The sequence below is a fragment of the Tursiops truncatus genome, chromosome 8 (assembly GCF_011762595.2).
Source record: "Tursiops truncatus isolate mTurTru1 chromosome 8, mTurTru1.mat.Y, whole genome shotgun sequence".
NCBI lineage: Eukaryota > Metazoa > Chordata > Mammalia > Artiodactyla > Delphinidae > Tursiops > Tursiops truncatus.
Window position 1 is genome coordinate 100171728 of NC_047041.1, and position 20748 is coordinate 100192475.

Genomic DNA, 20748 nt, shown 5'->3' on the forward strand with positions numbered 1-20748 from the left:
TGGTCAACGCTGGCGTGGATTTTCTCATTTCATCTTCACACTAATCCTGTGAAGTGGGAACAGCTAGTGTCCTCATGTCCCAGGTGAGGAAACTGAGACCTAGAGGTGCCAAGTGATCTTGCTGGTGGTGTTCGGTGAGCTGGTAAGGAGCGAAGGCAGGGCCCCCACTGCCTCCGGCTGCCTCCAGAGCTCTGCTGTGCTATCCTGCCTGACTAACAAGTAAGCAGAGATACCATCGTGAGTCGAGACGTGTATGGTTCCCCTCCTCTCAGTCTCTAGAAGGCAGGAACCAGATCTCTCTGTACTTTGCAACAGGCTCCAGAGGTGGGTGCTCAATGAAGGTTTGCTGAACAGGGCAACAGTAATTGGGGACTGAGATAGAGACCAGGCCCCAGTGAGCAGATTCTCAGGGATAAAGTGTGGAAGCTTCTGAGGCCGTGGTTGCTCAGTAGAATCCACCATTTTTGAAGAGGACCCCAGCATTTCAGGTGGCTCAGAAGACAGGAGATTTGAGGGGTGCTCCTTGCACCGCAGCTTCCATGCATGAAGGGGCTGTAGGTGGCTCAGCTCGGATCTCACTCCAGGTCGGTTCTCACCTGCCGGACTTCCCAGGCAGGCACTGGCTCTGCTGTGGCAGCTTTGAGGCGCATGGGCTCCCTGCATGGCCCAGGCTGCAGTGCTGGTCTCCCAGCCTTGGGGTGAGACTTGCAGCTTAGAGAGCTGGAGGGCAGTGAACCACCTTGCTTTTGGCTTTGCTTCGGCCACAGGCTGTGCTGGCCTCCTTTGTCAGGGAGGCATCTACCCTGGTTGGAAAAAGGGAGCAGCCCTTTGGCAGTTTTACACAAGCCCACCTCCGCTCTGCAACGGAGTATTAAGGGATGGTGGGGGTTCCCCAGGTGGAGACATCACGGTTCCTTCTGGGGCTGGGGGTGTACATCCAGACTCTGCACTGGTCACTGCTTACCAAGCTTTACCAGAGCTCTCCTACCCAGAATGCTCCGCTGGTGTATTGACTCTTGGCTGTTGAGAGTGACAGTTGCTCAGGATCAAAGGATGCAAAGAAGACTCCTGGATGCAATGAAGGAGGAAGGGTTAAAGAACTAGTGATTTGCCATGTGACGTTTCAGCTCAGTCCCATCCTGTCTCTCCCCAGCCTCTCTGAGGTCACTGCTTGGTACTTCCTCAGTTTACAAAGCCCCTTACTGCCCCCCAACAAATAAGATTGAGGAAACAATCCTTCTGTCACATTGCAAAATCCTGGCGACTGGAAAATGAAGCCATTTGATCCCGCTCTGGCATCTGAGTGGAGGGGCAAGCCTGAGCCCAGGGTCCAGAATAAAGCCTACCTCTTCCACTGAGATGAGGGCCCACTTTGGGAAGGAGTGAGAGCAGGGGGTGCTGTGGGACCACCTGGGTAGGCCTTTAACACAGCCCCAGCCCCCCACTGGCCTTAACCCGGATGTTGGCCTTCCTGCTGTCCCAGGCACCTTTCCGGAATCTTCACATCTTTCCCCTCTTCCTAATCTGTGGAGGAAGAGCGAGGGACTCATTCTTCTGGGAGAAATAAGAGCAGATTAGGCTTCAGAAGCATTGAAGAGGAGCTGGTGAAGGGGACCGTGAGGAACAGCAGAGTGCTGGAGTGGGCGCGAAAGCCCTGGGCTCCAGTCCCAGCTCTGCACTGGGAGGCTGACCTTGGGCAAGTCTGTTAACTTCTGTGCTTAAATTTCTCATCTGTAAAATGAAGATGCTCCCTATCCTGTAGGTTTACGGTGTGGAGAACGTGGGAAGTATGTGCCAGCAGATGGTAGTACCAGAAATGCCGAATCTGTTGACCAGGGTTCATACATAAGGTGAACACTGAGTAGCACGGTCTCCCAGGTGTCTGTGCTCAGGTGCTGTGAGGTCAGTGGGAGGCTTTGCCCTTCCCTAGAGGGGTTTATGGCTTCCCAGCATGAGATCTTTAAAGAGTTGCCTAGTGGGAAAGACCCTAGCCTCGAGTAGTGGAACAATGTGAAGTTGATCTGGCGGCCAGAAGAAAGGCCGAGACCAGAACACAAACGGGGAGGGCTCCAGTTTGCCACAAGGACAGCAGATGCCTGGACAGCAGGGGCTTGGCTGGAGGCAGGTGTGAGGAATGGCTTCCCCTGCTGCCCCCAGGCCCTCAAGAGTTCTCAAAGAAAGCAGTATTGGGGTGGGGTGGGGGGTGATGGAGACTTGGAGGTGGGTGGGAACCTGGAGATAGACTCCCAGAATCAGGGCTGGAAGGGATTTAGAGAAGCATTTGGTTTGTTCCCAGCCTTTGGGCAAAATTTAGGATTAAGCATCTCATTCTCTATCAGTGACAAAGATTCTTAGTCTAGAACCCACGGACCTAAGGGGCTTCACAGGGTTCCTGAATCTCCTGATATTATGTCCAGAATACTATCTGTTTAAGTGGAATGTGCATTTTTCTAAGGTCAAACACTGCTTTTTGTGAAGTAGGAGGTCCACGTGCCACTGTTGGATGGCTAGTTTCTGCTCCCACCCCGCCGCACGGGTGGCTTGCTGGCGCTCTCTGGGTCAGCACGTCTGATTCACACATACTCCTCCCGCAGATTTGAGCCCGTACCCAGGTCCCACCTGCTGCAGGTGAGATAATGGCTTTATGACAACCTGGGCTGGCGTTAGTCTCCTCCTCACCCTCTCCCAGCTGTTACCCAGCAAAGCACCTTGGGGAGGGTGGGGCAGCCCACTTCCGGAGAGGGGGAGGGGAAGGGAGAAGGAAGTTGATCTAAACCCGCCTCTTACTCTCTCTGTCTCCCTTCCTTCCCGTTAGCCTCCTGCCCCTTTCCTCCCACCTTGCTCCTGGGTAGTGTCCGAGGACTGCATGCATCTTCTGGCTACCAGACCCTGGCCCACAAGAAGCCGCAGGGCTTTGTCCCCGTTGCTCTGCTTGCCAAGCCTGGGCTCTCTCTGCTAGTGGTGGTTTCGGTTGCGACACAGTCCAGGTTCCCAGGCAGGAGCCGCTTGGCCTGGCTGCTTCGCTGCTTTTCACTGACGAGGTGGTGGAAGGAGTCGCCTGCTTCAGCTGAGTAAGGGTGGCTGACGGAGCCAGGAGCCCCCGCCCTGGGCCTGGCTCTTCCCGGCCTCTGTACTTTGCCCTCACTGCCTGACAGATCCTGCTGTGGGCTCTGCTGAATGGAAGTCGCTGGTAGTCCTTGTCCCTTTCTCCAGCCGGGTATGTTTCCCCCCTTTTTTTTTTTGCTGTGGAATTGCCCCCTCCTCTTTCATCCGTCTCACCCCAAACACAGGATCTTTGAAGGGTTGCTAAATGGAGCCAGGCAGCAACTAGCACAGGGAAGTGCTCCTCCTGGGAAGAGGCATTGGCTGAGAAAGGAAGAGGCGGCAAATGCCCAGAGAAGACTCTCCCCTTAGGTCGAGTGAGCAGGCCCAGCCAGAGTGAAGGGAACGGGCTGGTGACAGGCAGAGGCCCAGGGAGGGCGCACGAGCGCTACAGTGAGGGGAGACGGGTCTGGGGCGGCCGCCCAGGGCCGGTGCCCAAGGGATACTTTTCCTCCATTCCACAGTGCCCAGGCTCACTCTGCCTCTGGCCAGGGAGTACCTGTCTATCCCCCTCCCGGCCCCAGGGAAGTCTCAGGACACTCGAGGCCAAACCTGAGTGCAGAGCCCCAAAGCCTGAGCTTTCCTAGGGGCGAACTGTTGGCCAGGGCCTCCAGCATTAGGGAAGGGGCCCTGCCTACCTGAGTCAGCGCCGGGCCTCTCGGGGTGGAGGCTGTCTTCCGGGCAAACGTGGCAACATGCCTAGGCTGAGTTCTGAGATCCAGGTTGAAGGGCCCATTGGATATAAGACTATTTTTTTCATCCTCATGTCCTGCCTTCTCTCCTCTCGATTGAGGACCTCAGAGCTGTTTAGGCCCTAATTCTGAATCAGGCCTGCTTAGAACCTGCGTGTTCTGCCACTTGGTTCCAAATGCTGCCTCACAGGGTGACCCCTTGTTCTTTCTGAAAGCTGCCTGACAGCTGTGGTGTCTGCTTTCAACAGACTGGCCTCAGACCTTGGGGGCCTGCCTATGGTGTGATGTCAGCCAGAGCTTTGAGGATGTCTGGTGTTCGATGTCTTACTGTGTGCAAGGAGGATGGAGGTGGGGGGCAGAGCATGGCTCTAGCTAGATTCTGCTTAGTTGGCCCAGAAGGGCAGCTAGTCTTCAGCCCCCCACCCTGTTGGTGAGATCTGGGTCCAGGTTACATGGGCCTAGTCGAGAACCAGGGATGGGACTCTCTCTCCGTGATAGCCACCCACACCCCTACCTCCTCTTCAGCCTTCAAAGAAGCTGCCTCTCGTGGGGCCTTGGTCCAAGGAACATTTCCTACTAGAGACTTTCTCCTTTCTCTGCTTCCTCACCCTGTCCCACATCCCTGCTGTGGGAAATATCTCACAACATAGAAGAGGCAGAAGGGGGTAAGAGAAGGACTGTGTCTTTTGAGTCCTGAGAGTTGGGTAGTTCGGTCCTGAAACGGGAGTGTGTGACTTTTAGAGCAGGGAATCAAAGAGCACGCACCAGTGTTCTCTGCTTCTCTGGGTCCCAGACAAGCAGAACCTTCTCTTTGACTGTCCTGGATACCTAGCTTGGAATCAGCCCTTCACAGCCGCCCTGTCGAGTCTCCTCCTGTGAAGGCTGAAGGTGCTGGTGCAGGCCAGGTGGCTGATGCTCAGCCGGGAGGGCCAATACGTAGCATCTCTTGGCCTCCAGATAGGCTGCAGCTGGCTTAGGAGGGCTTGACTGAGATGCAGAAGTCTTGTTGACAATGAGACTTCCGGCTTTGCAAATAGGCTTTGTAGTATTTAGGAACTAAAAATAATGGTATTCATGGTGGTTCTTTTTTGAGCATTGGATAAGGCATTTTACATATTTTCTGTCACCTAATGAATGTGAAATAGGGACTACTTTATCACCACTTTACAGATAAGGAAACTCATGCTAGTAAGTGGGGGAGCCAGGACTGGAACCTAGTTCTGTTGGACAGAGCTCCTCGGCACCCACTAGACCATCTCCTGACACCCACGTGTGGGATCATCCCACGTCGGTCATCTTTTAGATGATTTCCTTCCTGCTTTGTAATAATCTCATCTCCATCTTAAGGATGTTGTTGATAATAATAGAGTTAACACGTGTTGAGTGAGCGGCAGATTCGGGGCTTGAACCTGGCAGTTTGTCTCTGCGTCTGTACTCTTAAGCACCCTCTCTGTCCCAGTAAGGAGGAGGGTTGTTGCTGTTCCTTGAAGTTCTGTGTGCAGCTGAGCCTCTGGGTGTGGGGAGGATGCTGTCCTGCTGGGCAACACAGAGCAGCCCCTGGAGCAGGAAACGTGGAGAGGGATGGGCAGAGCAGAGCTCAGGATAGGCAGTAGGGTTCCCAGATTTGGCTTCAGGGAGCAAAGGACCCAAATCCTCAGGTAGACACTAAATTCTCATTGCAAAACTTTGAGGACTTGGGGACTGTCAAGACCCTGCTGCCTTGGCTCATATCCTCAGGAAACAGGAGAGCGACAGTTTAGGAGGTGATTTAGAGGTTGCCAAGGAAACTTTTCACCCATCTTCCGATCTTGGAAGTTGGGGCAGAGGGAAGTGTTTTCCTATTCATAGCCCCTTAGGGCTGAAAAGCAACAGGTTGGGGAAGCATGCTTCTTGCCAAGGAACCCTGGACAGTTCCTTGGGTGGTAGCAAGTCATTTCTTTTCTCTGTGGTTTTTGAGGGCTTCACTTAGAGCCAGAAAAGGACCGTGAAAGAAAGAATTTTGAGTCACACTTCTCTGGTCACCCTGCTCCCCTCCAGATGGTTTCCTTGAAGTTTCAGGGCAGCTCTGGATGGTTCTGCGATGAGGCTCTGGCAGCACTTTATCCCCATCATGCTGGAGCAATGGCATCAGGTGTTCTGGAAGAGGCAAATCAGTGCTCTCGACCAGAGTTAGGCCAGATGCTTAACAGTGGGATTGTTCACCCGTTAAAGTGTACAATTTAGTGGCTTTTACTAAATCCTCAGAGCTGTGTATCCATCACCACAGTCAGCATTTCATTAGAATATTTTCATTACTGCAGCCCTTAGTTGTCACCCCTAAGTCCCCTCGCCCTCCTCAGCCTCCTCAGCCCTAGAGTTTCTCTCTTGTCTCTATGGATTTACCTACTCTGGACATTTCAAATAAATGTAATCATATAGCCTGTGGTCCTTTGTGAACAGCTTTGTTCACTTAGCATAATGCTTTCAAGGCCCATCCATGTTGTAGCATATGTCAGTTCTTTTTTTTGTTTTTAAGTTATTTTCTTTCTTTCTTGTGGGGGGCGGGCGCTGCGTTGGGTCTCCGTTGCTGCGCACGGGCTTTCTCTAGTTGCAGTAGGCAGAGGCTACTGTTTGTTGCAGTGTATGGGCTTCTCATTGCGGTGGCTTCTCTTGTTGCAGAGCTCCGGCTTTAGGCGCGCAGGCTTTGGTAGTTGCAGCGTGTGGGCTCAGTAATTATGGCTCGCGGGCTCTAGAGCACAGGCTCAGTAGTTGTGGCTCACGGGCTTAGTCGCTCCGCGGCATGTGGGATCTTCCCGGATCAGGGGTGGAACCCATGTCCCCTGCATTGGCAGGCGGATTCTTAACCACTGCGCCACCAGGGAAGTCCCTTCTTTTTTTTTTTTAATTGCCAACGAATATTCCACTATGTGGATATTTCACTTATCAATTGACAGACATTTGTGTTGTTTCCACTTCTTGGCTATTATGAATGTGTGATACTACGAATGTCCATGGGTGTGCAAGTTGCTCTTGGGTATGTAACTAGGAGTGGAATTGCTGGATCACATGGAACTCTACATTTAGCCCTTTGAGGACTGTACAGGTCTTCATACAGATGTATGTTTTCATCTGGACCATACCTTTTTTGTGTTATGTTTATATACCTGTTGGTGCCAGTTGTTGTCATTTCTGCTTCCTCACACCCTTATTTGAGCTATGGGATATCTAAGGAGGGCAGAGGGTGGCCTTGCACAGACCCTGTCATTCCATTTTTTCATTGCACAAGTATTCATTGAGCATCTACCCTAATCCAGTCTGTCTAGGTGCAGGGATGTATCAGTGAATAAATGATACATGCCTGTCTTCATGAGCTTCCATTCTTGCCGGATAGACAACAAATCAATGTAAAGTGATACATAGTAAAGAGAAATGTAAAGTGTTGGGAGGCAGTGAGTGCTTTGCAGTAATTCTGATCGTGCTCCTGCGACTTTGAGATGTAGCCTTATCAAAGTGTGAACAGGCGACGGGGAGGACGGTAGACGGCGCTCTCCCACATGAGGTGGAGGAACTGTTGGGTTGTTACAGGGGATGTGTTGCCAGGCAGTGGAGCCAGTGATGGGACAGCTTAGGTCCTAAGCTCCAGCGCCCACAGGATGTTGACGTTGGACCTTAGGCTGTGCTCTTTTGGCGTGAAGGTGGGCGCTCTTCCCACCTCCTTTTATCCCCCTGCCTTATGATTCTTTCTTTGCATGCCTACCAGCCTCCTGGAGTCTGCCCCCATACCCCAGCCTCTTGAGTTTTTTGCAGAGAGCTAAGGGCAGTAGTATGGGGAACCGGAAGGGCAGCATACTCAAAGGTGTACATGTTTCTACCCTGCAGCCCACCTTGGGACACCTCGACTCCAAGCCCAGCAGTAAGTCCAACATGCTGCGGGGCCGCAACTCAGCCACTTCTGCTGACGAGCAGCCCCATATTGGCAACTATCGACTCCTCAAGACCATCGGCAAGGGTAACTTCGCCAAGGTGAAGCTGGCTCGGCACATCCTTACTGGGAAAGAGGTGAGCTTTGGGGTTGGGGACGTGGCAGCATCTCCCAACTGTTGATACCCCAGCAGGTAGTAGTGGGACTTCTACCACAGCCAGCCTTTTGTTTATCAGGCAGAAATGAGATCTGAACAGATAGGGGTGCTAAGAGGGATAGGGCCAAAGGAGGCAGTAGATTCGAGTCCTGAGTTTAGCCTGGTCAGAGAGGTAATCTTGGGCTTTTTATCTCTTGTTCAGGTAGCTGTGAAGATCATTGACAAGACTCAACTGAATTCCTCCAGCCTTCAGAAAGTAAGCACACAGTACCTCCTGTCCCTTTCTAAACCTCTGTCAGGAGTTAATGATCTGCTGACCCCATTTGGACCTCCTCTTGAACCCCTAATTCAGAATCTCTGGTAGTTTCACTGTTCCCACCATCCCTTTCCGTGGCTCTGCTATCTTTAGGGTTTGGGTTGGATCACCTGTGTTGGCTTCTCCTGATTGAGCTTCCTGGCCACAGGCACTGGCTCTTTTAGAAGTCTTTCTGCCCCTTTCCTGCCCCTTGGCCTACCTGTCTGACCTACGTCCTGCATCTTGTTTTCTTCTGGCCTGTGACCAGCCCTATACACATGTATATAGCCATTACTAGAAACACATGCAGTTAACTGTAAGATCTGAATGATCCAGGGGAGTGGCTCTAGAAGTACAGGGGTAAGAGGAGGCAGAGAACCTGCCACTGGATTCTGTGCCAGCTACATTTCAGAGAATGGGTATGGAAGGCTGGGGTTTTTCGAAACTGAACTCCAGTTTCAAGCCTCTTACAGTGCGTGCAGATTAATGACAGGTCCTCCCAGTTTTCCTTCTCACTTCTAGGCTTCTTTTGACTAACAGTTGCAGAGTCCTTTGCATGTAGTCTTTGCTAGATGAGGTTGAACTTTTCCTTCCCTTCTTGACTTACAGTGGAAAACTGAGGTCTTACTTAGCTGGTTGGGGAACCCTCCAGGTGAGACCACATATGTAGGAGTGAGAAAAGAAAGCTTTCATTTGCAGAGGAGGGACGGCTTACTAGTGACTGGTTGGTGTAGAACTGGAAACTGTCTGCCCTCTGCCCCCACCCTGGGCTCCGTCAGTTAGGGGAAGGAAGAAATCTCCCGTCAGGCTCCCAAAAAGCTGTCCCTGTTCAGGTCAGTGAGATTTCCTCATACTCCAGCTGACCCTGGCTCAGATTTTCTGACCTTGATTAACCTAGTTCTTTGCATCTTGTGGCAGATTGAGTTTTTCTTTTCATGAGCACATTGTTACTTGAGTTAGGAGAGGGCATAACCTGATGCTAACAGCCAACTACAGTGAGATTGGGAAGCTTGGGACTGGAGGTTGGGAGCTGTTGCTGAGAGAGACACTCACAGAATTAGTGTGAGTTGAGGTGCCCTGACATGCTGACAGCCAAAACCAAGGTGTTTCCTATTTTTTGTTACCCCTGGGATCCCCTCACAGTTCTTTGACTCAAAGGAAACATGGCTGTCATCACCAGGGCTTCCCTGTTGCTGGGAGCTTTCCGGAAGAAAGGGAAAGAGGGCTACTCTTGACATGTTGGCTCAGACCTCACAGAGTAGAAGCCAGCTTGGTGTGGGCCATTTGGTCTTTGGAGCAGTTTAGCCTGCCAGAGTCAGCTAGGCCATCTTACTTCCCACCTCTTTTTTCTCCCTGCCTCTTCCTGACTGGCTGGAAGCAGCAGCACCAGACAAATGCAGCCATTTTTAAAGCCTTTGAACACACTCCATTGCCAAGGCCAGTCTGATTCTGGCCAAATCACTCTGTTTAAATTTGATCCCAGCAATGATCCCTAAAGGACAAACGCTGAAGAAGCTAACCTCTTCAGGGTTCCAGACAAGCTCAGAAAACTCCACGCTCTCCTAGGAGAACGCCCTTTCCAGGCCCATTATTGCCCCTGAGGTGGCGTCCAGGATTTTTTGCCTCTTCATCCAAGATAACTATTGGGCCTGGGAAGAAAGCAAGAAAAACCTGGGCCCTAACAAGAAAAGGGAGCCACGGTCAGAATCAGGTTCTTGAAGATTGGAAAACCTGTCTCTTCTTTTCCTTTCCAGCCCACAAAAGCTCTGGGATCTCATTAAAGGAAAAAAAAGAAAGATGTGTTCACTTTTCCCCATAAAATATAGCCTAAATTAGGTCCCCATACCTCCCCTCTCCTTAAAAACAAAAACAAAACACAACACAACTAGTTCTGGTCCTTGTGCAAACGGTGAGGCCTAGAAGTTGCAAAAAACCCCACCTCCAGTTCTCTGGCCCCCGCAGAGGGGATGGAGTTCATTTCTGTCATCTTTCTTCATGGAAATGTATGGTTTGGAGTCCCTGATTTTGTTTCACAAAGAGAGCGTGAGTGTGTGGAGGTGGATTTGATTAAAATTGGCATCAGCTATATATAGGAGTGGCTTCTTCTGTCACCACCCCGAGGCCCAGGAGAGAAAGGCGTACCCACTAGTGCAGAGCCCTCTGACTTCTGTAAGTCAGAAGGTGGTGGGCCTCTTCAGAGGGGCCCCTTCAGAGCTCCCCTACCTCTTCACACAGACCAAGCTAGAGTCTGCCTTGTCAGTGAACTGTAGAAGCAGCTCAGGTTCTAAACGTTCATGTACGTGGGCTCACGCGCCCTCTTTCAGAGGCATGCAGCCAAAACCCGTCTGCTGTTTGGGGGCTGGATTTGGGGAGACAGCACCCAAGGGTGCAGCTGGCTCGTCCAGATGCTGCCCCTGAGGGTACAAGTCATGAGAGCCCAGCTTTCCTCACACTGACCCTTCTTGCTCTCCTTCCCCGCCATGTCCTTCTCAGCCACTGGGGATGGGCATGGAGGATCTGGACAACTACTCTGTTTCTTTTCCCTGCCTGTTTTCTCTTTTGGAAAAAGAATCTTAGCAGTGGCTCTGTTTGGAGGGGACCTGAGGGGAGCAAGCTGAGCAAGCCTGACCCCTGGTATTTTATTTTCCAGCTGTTCCGTGAAGTAAGAATAATGAAGGTTTTGAATCATCCCAACATAGGTGAGAACCAGTCATCATTCCTTTCCTCTTCCCCCACAGCAAGGCTCCACTTCCCAGCATGTGGCCCTTCTCCCTGAGGCACATGGCCTTCTGGAGTCTGTAGTCTTCAAGGATGCCTCTGGGGAACCCAGCTCAAGATCCGGCTCTGCCTCTGGAGCACAGGGCTGTCCTTAGTGGTGTGGCTGCCTCGAGAGGAACCTGTCTTTGGGAGAGGAGGAAACTTTGATTCCTGGGATGCCCCTGTACGTGTTGGGGCTCGATGTGTGGCCCCTGCTGCTTCTCTGACTCATAGCTTGGCCTTTTCTCTTGTAGTTAAGTTATTTGAAGTGATCGAGACTGAGAAAACTCTCTACCTTGTCATGGAGTACGCTAGTGGAGGTAGGTATGGAATTGCCTCTTCCTGCTGTGTCCCCACCTTCCCCAGCCCCAGCAAGCTCTGATGTAGACCCTGCCCCTGTCACTTGCAGGAGAGGTGTTTGATTACCTAGTGGCTCATGGCAGGATGAAAGAAAAAGAGGCTCGAGCCAAATTCCGCCAGGTGGGTGTGACTTCCTCCGTGGAGTGTGGGCCCGACCTCTGCTTTGGGGGGTTTGGCATACAGGGAGGAGCTGCCTGTCTGTAAGCGGCATCTGGAGGGTCCTTTGGGCTTTGCTTATCTATGTGGCTGCTTCGAACTCGGTCACAGGATCACAGCTCCACCAGCCCCTGTAGCCCACCTTCAGGTGCCCCTGAGCTGACCCCTCTTCCTTCCTTTCAGATAGTGTCTGCTGTGCAGTACTGTCACCAGAAGTTTATTGTTCATAGAGACTTAAAGGTAAGGCGTGCTCTCATCTCCAGTGTCCTTGAGTCAGGGCTGGGTCATTCACCCTCTGTTAACTGTGACATAACCATTACACCCTGAGTGTTCAAGGAAACACCAGCCTTTAATTTTTTGGAGATGATGAGGAAGCCCCTAGGGCTGCTTCTGACATAGGCCTTATGACTGGACTTAGGATCCCATTCCAGCTAGCGAGGAGAGGGTCTCTGCCATTGCACCTCTCAGCCCTTCCCCTTCTGGTGCAGCCAGGCGTGGCAGGAGGGCTGCAGGCAGCCTGGCGGCTGACGGAGGAAGCAGTGCTGACCGTTCCACAGCTGCGTCACAGCTGCTTTGCAGATGTGCAGCACACTCATCTCTTTCACTGAGCTGTTAGCATGTGAGACTACCTATGAGTCTTCCTGGCCCCTACGTCCTCGCAGATGTGACCATGATTAACCCAGGCCTGACAGGGAAGCTTTGCACAGCTCACCGCGTCTCTGAGCCTTCAGATCCCAGCTCTCACGTGGCTGCCTGTGTGAGGAGCGGCCTGCGCGGCCCTCCTCCAGCCCAGCCCAGCCTCTGCACACTGATTGGAGGCCTGCCCTGGAGTTGGTGGGAGAAGTTCTAACATTGAAGATGACTTCCTGTTTGTTCTTCCATTGCGCTCAGCTCCTTCCTGTCCGGTGCCTTAGTGTGGTCCACTTGGTTCCCTGACGTTTTCCTTCTTACCTCCCAGGCAGAAAACCTGCTCTTGGATGCTGATATGAACATCAAGATTGCAGACTTTGGCTTCAGCAACGAATTCACCTTTGGGAACAAGCTGGATACCTTCTGCGGCAGTCCCCCTTATGCTGCCCCAGAGCTCTTCCAGGGCAAAAAATACGACGGACCCGAGGTGGATGTGTGGAGCCTGGGAGTTATTCTATATACACTGGTCAGCGGATCCCTGCCTTTTGATGGACAGAACCTCAAGGTGGAGTGAAGTGCAGGCCTAGATCATGTGTACTCTCATTTCTTCTCTTGGCCTCTGGTTTTATCCCTGACCTCTCACCTTTGCTGCTTTTCTACATTTTTCCTGAGCCAGAGCTTCAAAGAAGGGCTTGCAAAAGGTAGCAGCTATTAAAAGCCCTCTGCACCCAGCAAAATAACCTCAGTTCCTCTCTTGAGGGCTGGGATAAATTGTATGTCCGTTCACCCCTCCAAGGTCCTCAGAATAGCAAGCCTCGGGCTGATCAAGCCAGAGGGCGTGGGGTATTTGACATCACCGCCTCTTGAGTGAGGTGCCTTGTCCCAGGCTCTCTGCCTCTTAACCATATTTCATTTATATCTGCCTGGCCAGTCTTAAGCTGTTAGGAGCCTGGATATTAGGTTCCTTCCCTTGGCCTTGGGTGATTTAAATTTCCCTCCTACAGGAGCTGCGGGAGCGGGTACTGAGGGGGAAATACCGTATTCCGTTCTACATGTCCACAGACTGTGAAAACCTGCTTAAGAAATTTCTCATTCTCAATCCCAGCAAGAGAGGCACTTTAGAGGTGAGCAGCCTGAGCCCAGCTGGTAGGAGGTCCTGGGTTCCCGAGGAAACCTCCAAGCTGAGTCTCCCTCTCTGCCCTCCCCCTTCCCTTTACTCCCCAGCAAATCATGAAAGATCGATGGATGAATGTGGGTCACGAAGATGATGAATTGAAGCCTTATGTGGAGCCACTCCCTGACTACAAGGACCCCCGGCGGACAGGTGAGGCTGTGCTGGGCCGTGAGGTTGAGCCTGCCTAGGACTCAGGACCAGCCTTAACTGTATGTCCCCCCACGCAGAGTTGATGGTGTCCATGGGTTACACACGGGAAGAGATCCAGGACTCGCTGGTGGGCCAGAGGTACAACGAGGTGATGGCCACCTATCTGCTCCTGGGCTACAAGAGCTCCGAGGTGTGTGCCCCCTGCTCCATCCCCCGTCTAGCCAGCCTCTCTGTCGGTAGTATCCCCATGCTTCTAGCAGCTATTGAGGGCAGAAGCTCATCTCTGAGTAGGTGTGCTCTCTACTGACTAATTTTAAGCCTCATCTCTGGTGGTGCTAAGGTCCCCTGGCTTTTGCTTTCACTAATTTCCATCAATAGTTCAGTAGGGAAGCTGGTGGGGTCTGGGCCTGGGTCTGGGTTTCCATACGGGTGAGTAGATCTGGCTCATTCTGTGTTGGTTAGACTGGGTCTAGGTCATTCTGGCTGGGTCAGTTCTGTGTTGGCTCTAGAAGTCTCTGACTGTTTCGATATGTTTGTGTCTCTCTGTATCTGGAAGTCTGGGTTCCTGGGTGCTCTGTGTCTGTCTTACAGGAATCTTGAGCCTGTGTGTTGCTTCTGCCTAGAGCTTGTGTCTGGGTATATGTATCTGTGTGCATGTACGTCCATCCTCCTGTCTGTGCATCTGGAGGCTTCGTGATTATTGTTCTGCTCGTATGGGTACCCATGTCTGCGCCTGAATCCCTGGGTCTCTGTGGGAGTAGGGCCTTGTTCACCATCTGTGTGTCCCCACATCCACTCGTGGCCTCCCCGTCCTGCGCTCCTCCTGGCGGTGCTGGACGCCCTTTCTTGATTCTTGGCTTAGCCTGCTCAGGAGGTGTTGGGGGTGTCTCTGAGTCTGAATGTGCACTCTTATGTGTGTGGTGTGTGTATCCCACTCTGAGGGCGGGGCTCTTTTTGGGGAGGTTGGTGTGTCTTTGACTGTGTTTTTCAGGGTCTGTGTTGGGACTTGTCTCCGTGAGTGTTTATTTAGATGCACGTTGGTCTTGCAGGGGGTATGTCTCGTGGGAGCCTGGGGTGGATTTGTGTCAGGCAGGAATGTGTAAGTGCGGTCATCCCTAGGCAACTGTTCATGACTTCTGCCCTCCCTTTTGTGTTCTTGCAGCTGGAGGGCGACACCATCACCTTGAAACCCCGGCCTTCAGCTGATCTGACCAATAGCAGTGCCCCTTCCCCCTCCCACAAGGTACAGCGCAGCGTCTCAGCCAACCCCAAGCAGCGGCGCTTTAGCGACCAGGGTGAGTACTTCTGGGAGCTGCAGGTGGGGGACTCACCCCTCTCCTGATGGGTTCTTGGGGCTTTGGATGACACAGCTGAGTTTCCATCCCTGTTCAGCCCTTATTAGTAGCATGTCCTTGGGCAAGTCACTTAACTTCCCTCCAACTTGCCCTTACCCATTCCCACTGTCCTCTGGCCCAGCAGCTGGTCCTGCCATTCCCACTTCTAATTCCTACTCTAAGAAGACTCAGAGTAACAACGCAGAAAACAAGCGGCCTGAGGAGGACCGGGAGCCAGGGCGGAAGGCCAGCAGCACAGCCAAAGTGCCCGCCAGCCCCCTGCCTGGGCTGGAGAGGAAGAAGACCACCCCCACCCCCTCCACGGTGAGCCACGCCCACCCCCTCCCTCCTCCTGGCCAGCCCCACCTCTCCTCCCCATCCTCCCGGCTCCTGCTGTGGGGCCTGCCCTCTCCTGGCAGCTCTTTCCTTAATGCAGACCCAGCTCCCTTTGGCTGCCTACCTGACCTTCCGCCCCGGGGCCACTTCAGCTTACTGTAGAAAACCCTGCCCCACAGGGTAAAAGCAAAATCCGTTCTTTTCCCAGCCCGACTGCTCGTGGTGGAAGGGGGAGGGGGAGCAGGTTTTGTGAACCTGCCAGTAGAACACTTTGGTTTTCTGTGATACCACTCTGCCCTTTATTCCCCACAGAACAGCGTCCTCTCCACCAGCACAAATCGAAGCAGGAATTCCCCACTTTTGGAGAGGGCCAGCCTTGGCCAGGCCTCCATCCAGAACGGCAAAGACAGGTGAGGAGGCCTGGGCCCTGCCTGCCGTATTTCCCGGGAGCCACCTCTCCCAGCGGTGACGTCTGTCAGCAGCACCGTCTTCCTGTCCTGCCCCCTGGAGTCCCATCCTGGCTCTGTCCAGTCCAGCCTTCCACACGCCAGCACCTCCTCCCTGCTCTCCCCACCCCCTCCTCCTCTCCCCTGTGCTCCTGTGACCGCTCCTTACGGTGGACCGAGTGTGACTCCATGGTCATCTCAGCTGCCTTCTTGCTTCTTGACTGCAGCCAGGGCGTGGCAACTGCACTCTTCTGGGCGTCAGCGCCTGAGGGGCCCCAGCTCAGGGCAGGACCGAGAGATGCCCACCTGAAGCGTGCACACATTGAGGGTGACTCTAGCTGTGCCCATGAGAGCAGAGCCCCCCTAACCTTGACCGTCATGTTGAGTTCCTGGCTCCTTGTCTTCTGAGCTTAATGAAAATTCCCCTTAGCAACACGCTGCTCTTTCTGGCGACAACACATCCTTGTTCTTAGAATTTCTAGGAGACCAGTGCAGCCCGGAGGCAGTTGCCTCCTGTTGGCTTCCCTGCACTCTGGGTTTCCTTCCCTAGGCTCTGGCCTGCCTCGCCTTCCTTACTCCTTACTTACCCTGCCTCCCTCGGCTCTGACTTGTGCCCCGTTGCTGCTCCTGGGCCTGACCTGCATCCTGCCGAGGCTCCCCAGCTCTGGCCCTTCCCGCCCTGCCTGTGCTTCCTAACCGGAGCCTCCTGCCCCCACCCACCCCTAACCCAGGCCTCTCCACTGCTTTTGTCTCCTAGCCTAACCATGCCAGGGTCCCGGGCCTCCACGGCTTCTGCTTCCGCCGCGGTCTCTGCGGCCCGGCCCCGCCAGCACCAGAAATCCATGTCGGCCTCCGTGCACCCCAACAAGGCCACTGGGCTGCCCCCCACGGACAGTAACTGTGAGGTGCCGCGGCCCAGGCAAGTGTGCTGGGGCAGCTGATACACCTGCTGCCCTCAGCCCACCCCCACCCCCCCGCCCCCCACAATTTCTTCCCACCTGGGGGTCCTGCTCTGTTTTTGGCATCTTAGCCACAAGAGATGGCTGTCCCCTGCAGCCAGGAAGTAGAGGACACAAAAAATAGCTTAATGCCCCTCTTTTCCTCCAGTTCTCCCTCTCAGAACAGATATGCAAGAAGCCGTCCCGAGGCTCCAGAAGGAAGCCTTTCTGTTCTGAGCCTTCCTGGACTTCCTTAGGACCCCGGGGACAGTCAGCATCACAGGGACTCAATCCTTGAGGGTTGGTCAACATTGTCCCCTTGAGGTTCCAGACTGCCTAGCTCCCAAGGAGCCTCTTCTCTCCATCCTGTACTGCTCTCCACACACATATCCTTCCCTGCCTCCCCTCCCTCCCCCAAACCATCTCCTTCCCCCTCCACCCAAACATCTTCCTTACTGGTGTCCTCAGTGGTCACACCCCTTCCTTCTGTGTCCTCTGTGATGGCTGCCTCTGCCCTAGCGTCCCCCTTCCCTTTCCCATGCCAGGGAGCTCCAGATGCTTGGTGCTGATGGCGTTCTCATGCCCTGATGCATTTCCCCACCCCCCACCTCTTTTCTCACAGCACAGCCCCCCAGCGTGTCCCTGTCGCCTCCCCCTCCGCCCACAACATCAGCAGCAGCGGTGGAGCCCCAGACCGAACTAATTTTCCCCGGGGTGTTTCCAGTCGAAGCACCTTCCACGCTGGGCAGCTCCGGCAGGTGCGGGACCAGCAGAATTTGCCCTACGGTGTGACCCCAGCCTCTCCCTCTGGCAACAGCCAGGGCCGGCGGGGGGCCTCGGGGAGCATCTTCAGCAAATTCACTTCCAAGTTTGTACGCAGGTGAGTAGGGGGCCTAGGGCGGCAGAGAGGCTGAGTCCAGGCCTTCCACCTTGCCTGGGGGTGGGGATGAGGACACCGGGGGTTAGAGCTGGGATCAGGTCCCAGGGTTAGAAACCTCAGGAAGCCTAAGAAATTGAGTCTTTGTTGGCACCTGAGATGCCCAGACCCATCCGTCCCTCTCAGGCCTCCCCAACTCCTTGTTCTCTGGCCCGAGCAGATGGCCGATGCCGCCTCCTCTCTAGGAGAGTGTGAACTCAGATGCTAAAATAAAAGCCCCCCTCGTCTCTCCTGGGTTCCCATGGAAACTTATATTTGGTGACGCAGCTGCAAAGTCATGAGGCCTGAGCCAGGCTGGGCCGGCAAGGAGAGTTTCTCCTGGTCTCTTGTCTTGCCCCCTTTGACCTCCTTTCTCCCCACCCAGTCGGTTTTGTCTGGCTGCAGCCACTCCCCTCTGCCACGTTCCTCTGCTGGGGGGCTGGGGGTTGCCAGGATGAAGGCCATAAATGAAATAGCTGGTGGGGGCCTAGGATGGCTCCCTTGCAGCCTGAGGCACTCTGACGCTTTCCTACGTGGGAACCAGGGTGAAGGTTCTCTTCGTGAGGTTTCTCACGCCTGGCCCCTGATGACCCAAAAGGACAGCGTTGATTCTTGAGGTGCATCCAGTAATGTGGCCTCTTGGGCTGCTCCCTGTCTCCATCCCACCACTTCCTCAACCATCTTAGTGTAGCTCAGGAAGCAGCAGGAGCCTTGGAGAGAACAGGTTTGCCTGCCCTTCCTCCTGCACTTCATTCCACTCAGCTAGAGTAGCCAAGCCATGCCCCTTTCCAGCCCCGGAATGCGGGTGTAGGGCTGCAGGGTGGGGCGTGAGCAGATGGGGATGTCTGGGACTCTAGTCTCGCTGAGCGGCTTTTCCACAAGTGGGGTAACCCTTGAACCTGTAAAGCCCACTCCCCACCTGCTTATCCACATACCGTCTTGTTGGTTTTTTTTTTTATTTCTTTTTTTATTTTGTCTTTTTTTGTTTGTTTTTTTAGAAATCTGTCTTTCAGGTTTGCCAGAAGGTAGGCGTTGAGCCCGCTGTGTGTGCGTCTGTGTCCTGTGTCCTGCCTCCATCACTAACTCCCCTTTTCTGGCTCTTGCTCCCTCCTGCATCTGCTAAACCATGTCTGTGGGGTCCTCTCTCTGCCATCTTAAAGGGATGAAGACGGCCTCTGCCTGGGCGGCCCACAAGGCCACGTTTGCCCACTCAGGGCAAATGACTCTGAAAACGATGGGCCTGTCCCCAAGCAAGGGGGACCTTCTCAGGGAATTCTCCCTTTAAGATTGTCTCCTTCCCCCCAATCCCCTACCCTGGGTTTTGGTCACAAGCGCGTTGGGTTCCTTTTCCAGCCCTTTCTCGTGTCTGTGCATGCGCTCTGAGGAAGCTCCACCGGGGTCGAAAGTGCATCTGGGATGGTATCTCATTCTGGGTCTCCTGGGCTTCCCCTTCCCTGGTGCCCTGAACTTCAGGGCTGTGTGGCCTCTTGCCCCTGTCCTCTGGGATGGCAGGACTTTGGAGGTACTACAGGGACACTGGGGTCTCAAGACTTCAGCCTGACGCCTCCAGGCCGAAGGAGCCTTTGCCTCACGAGCGGGGCACAGCACCCCCTTCTGGCAGCTCCTGCAGAACTAGGCCGACCCCACCCCCACCCCAGCATACCTCCTACCTCCAGACGTTTCTGGATGAATCAGGCTGCGTCCTCTCTGGGCTGTGTTCTCCAGTTATGGCCTGTGACTTCCGAAGAGCCAGAAGCTGGGACATTCTAGGGCAGGGGCCGTCTACCCCTAAGCCCTGGCCAAACAGTGGGAGATCCCCCCTCCCTCAGGCGTCTCCCTTCCTGGGCCAGCTCCTGGCTGTGCCACTCCTGGCCCTGTCTTCATCCTCTCTGGTGGCCTGGGTGGGCCAAATACCAAGCTGAGGACCAAGGGCCAGGTTGGGAGCCCTGGTTCCCCAAGGCCGTCAGCCCAGCCCCTTTGGTGCCCCAGCTGACAGAACGACGGCCAAGACAGGGTATTCAGGCTTTCCCCCTTCCACCCGCTGCTCGCCACCCAGCTCTTCACTGCATGGCTGGCTGTTGACTCATGGGGCCCCAGTGGGGGCCTGCCCTGCAGGGTACCTCCACCCACAGGGCAGGAGCCAGGTGGGGCCGGAGAGAGCAGCCAGGCTCCTTCCCCTGCACGGCCCAGGCTCCCTGCTCGCAGTGCACTTGTTTGCATTCGTGTGTCTGTTGTGTCTTTGTGTTCCTTTTACATGTGCTGCCGCTGCTCTCTCTCACTCCTCCTTACATCCTTGCCCTCCTCTGCACTCCCCAATTTCCCAGCTCCAGGCACCCATCTTCCAGCCAGGAGCTGGAGAAGCCGCTCAGCGGGGCCAGACCTCTTCCCCACCCACCCTCCCAAGGTGTCTGCCCTGCTCTGCCCTCTGTCCTCCCTTCTGTATCAGCAGATGGCCTGGCAGGCAGGGGAGTTATAAAAGAATGGGGGAGGTGGGCTTGTCTACAGCCGGCCTCAGGGCCCATCTCCTCCCCACCCAGTCCCAGGCACTGAGCCCCAGGCGTACTCAAAGCAGGTCCGGCCCTTGGCCGTTTGAGCCTCCTGAGAGAGACCTCTATTTATCCCCCCCCCCCCCCGCCCTTCCCTCCAAGAGGACTACAGTTCTGAGACCCACTCAGGGGGTGCTAGTGCAGAAGCCGCCCTGCGCGCGAGCCCTGGCTGTGGGCTGTGTGCGCCATGCGTGTGCCCGCACGTCCACACCCTCCTCCTCCCCTGGCTCCTCCCGGCACCCGTCTTTGAGAGTGTGGGGAGGGGCAGGCCCCGCGTGCTGGGCTCCCTGTTGGAGAGGGACAGTTGAGCTGCCATGTTGGCCTGCTAGGTGGTGGGCGAGTGGCCTCTGGGCTTGGGTCCCGCCCGCCCGCCCACCGGCGGCACCTCCCCCAGACCCGCCCTCACAGAGGTCCCAGCACTAAACTCTCCCTCGCTCTGTTTTTTGAGGAACCTGAATGAACCTGAAAGCAAAGACCGAGTGGAGACGCTCAGGTGAGAGGGGGCCAGAGCCAGCGCCCGCCCTGCCCGGGCCGCCGGCCCTGCCACGAGCCTCCCACTCCTCTTCCTTCTGCCACCCGGCTCTTCCTCCCATGCTTGCGCCCTGTCCTCCCCCTCTTGGTGCCTCCCTTTCCTCAGAGGACCCCCACAGCCCCGCTGCGGTGGGTGTGGGCCCTTCTCCTCAGGTCTGATGTGTTCTGGAAGCAAGAGCCCTGCCTGGGCCAGGCGGTTGGGACTCTAGACTCCTACCCCTCGACAAGCTCCAGTCACTTCTTTCTGTCCAGTCTGTGAACTGCTCAGGGCTACTGAGCGCGTGCTCCCCTTTCTTCCCTGACCCTGCCCTCTTCCCAGGAAAGCAT

General features: G+C 54.6%; 1 protein-coding gene across 6 annotated transcripts in view; it reads left to right on the forward strand.

Moving 5' to 3' along the window:
- MARK2 (microtubule affinity regulating kinase 2) overlaps window positions 1-20748 on the forward strand; it is a 58294-nt gene that overhangs the window by 35152 nt on the left and 2394 nt on the right. For 2 of the 6 annotated variants that reach the window (XM_033860891.2, XM_033860893.2), the window contains 17 exons: window positions 7653-7832; window positions 8055-8108; window positions 10798-10846; window positions 11159-11224; window positions 11314-11384; window positions 11604-11660; window positions 12379-12615; window positions 13055-13174; window positions 13275-13374; window positions 13452-13564; window positions 14537-14669; window positions 14854-15032; window positions 15357-15454; window positions 16248-16409; window positions 17051-17308; window positions 18343-18369; window positions 20339-20383. In XM_033860891.2, coding sequence (XP_033716782.1) covers window positions 7653-7832; window positions 8055-8108; window positions 10798-10846; window positions 11159-11224; window positions 11314-11384; window positions 11604-11660; window positions 12379-12615; window positions 13055-13174; window positions 13275-13374; window positions 13452-13564; window positions 14537-14669; window positions 14854-15032; window positions 15357-15454; window positions 16248-16409; window positions 17051-17308; window positions 18343-18369; window positions 20339-20383 — 1949 coding nt within the window. Of the gene's footprint in view, window positions 1-2842; window positions 3218-7652; window positions 7833-8054; window positions 8109-10797; window positions 10847-11158; window positions 11225-11313; window positions 11385-11603; window positions 11661-12378; window positions 12616-13054; window positions 13175-13274; window positions 13375-13451; window positions 13565-14536; window positions 14670-14853; window positions 15033-15356; window positions 15455-16247; window positions 16410-17050; window positions 17309-18342; window positions 18370-20338; window positions 20384-20748 lie in introns of those variants that run through there. The other 4 variants (XM_033860897.2, XM_033860894.2, XM_033860892.2 and 1 more) reach the window with 4 other exon arrangements.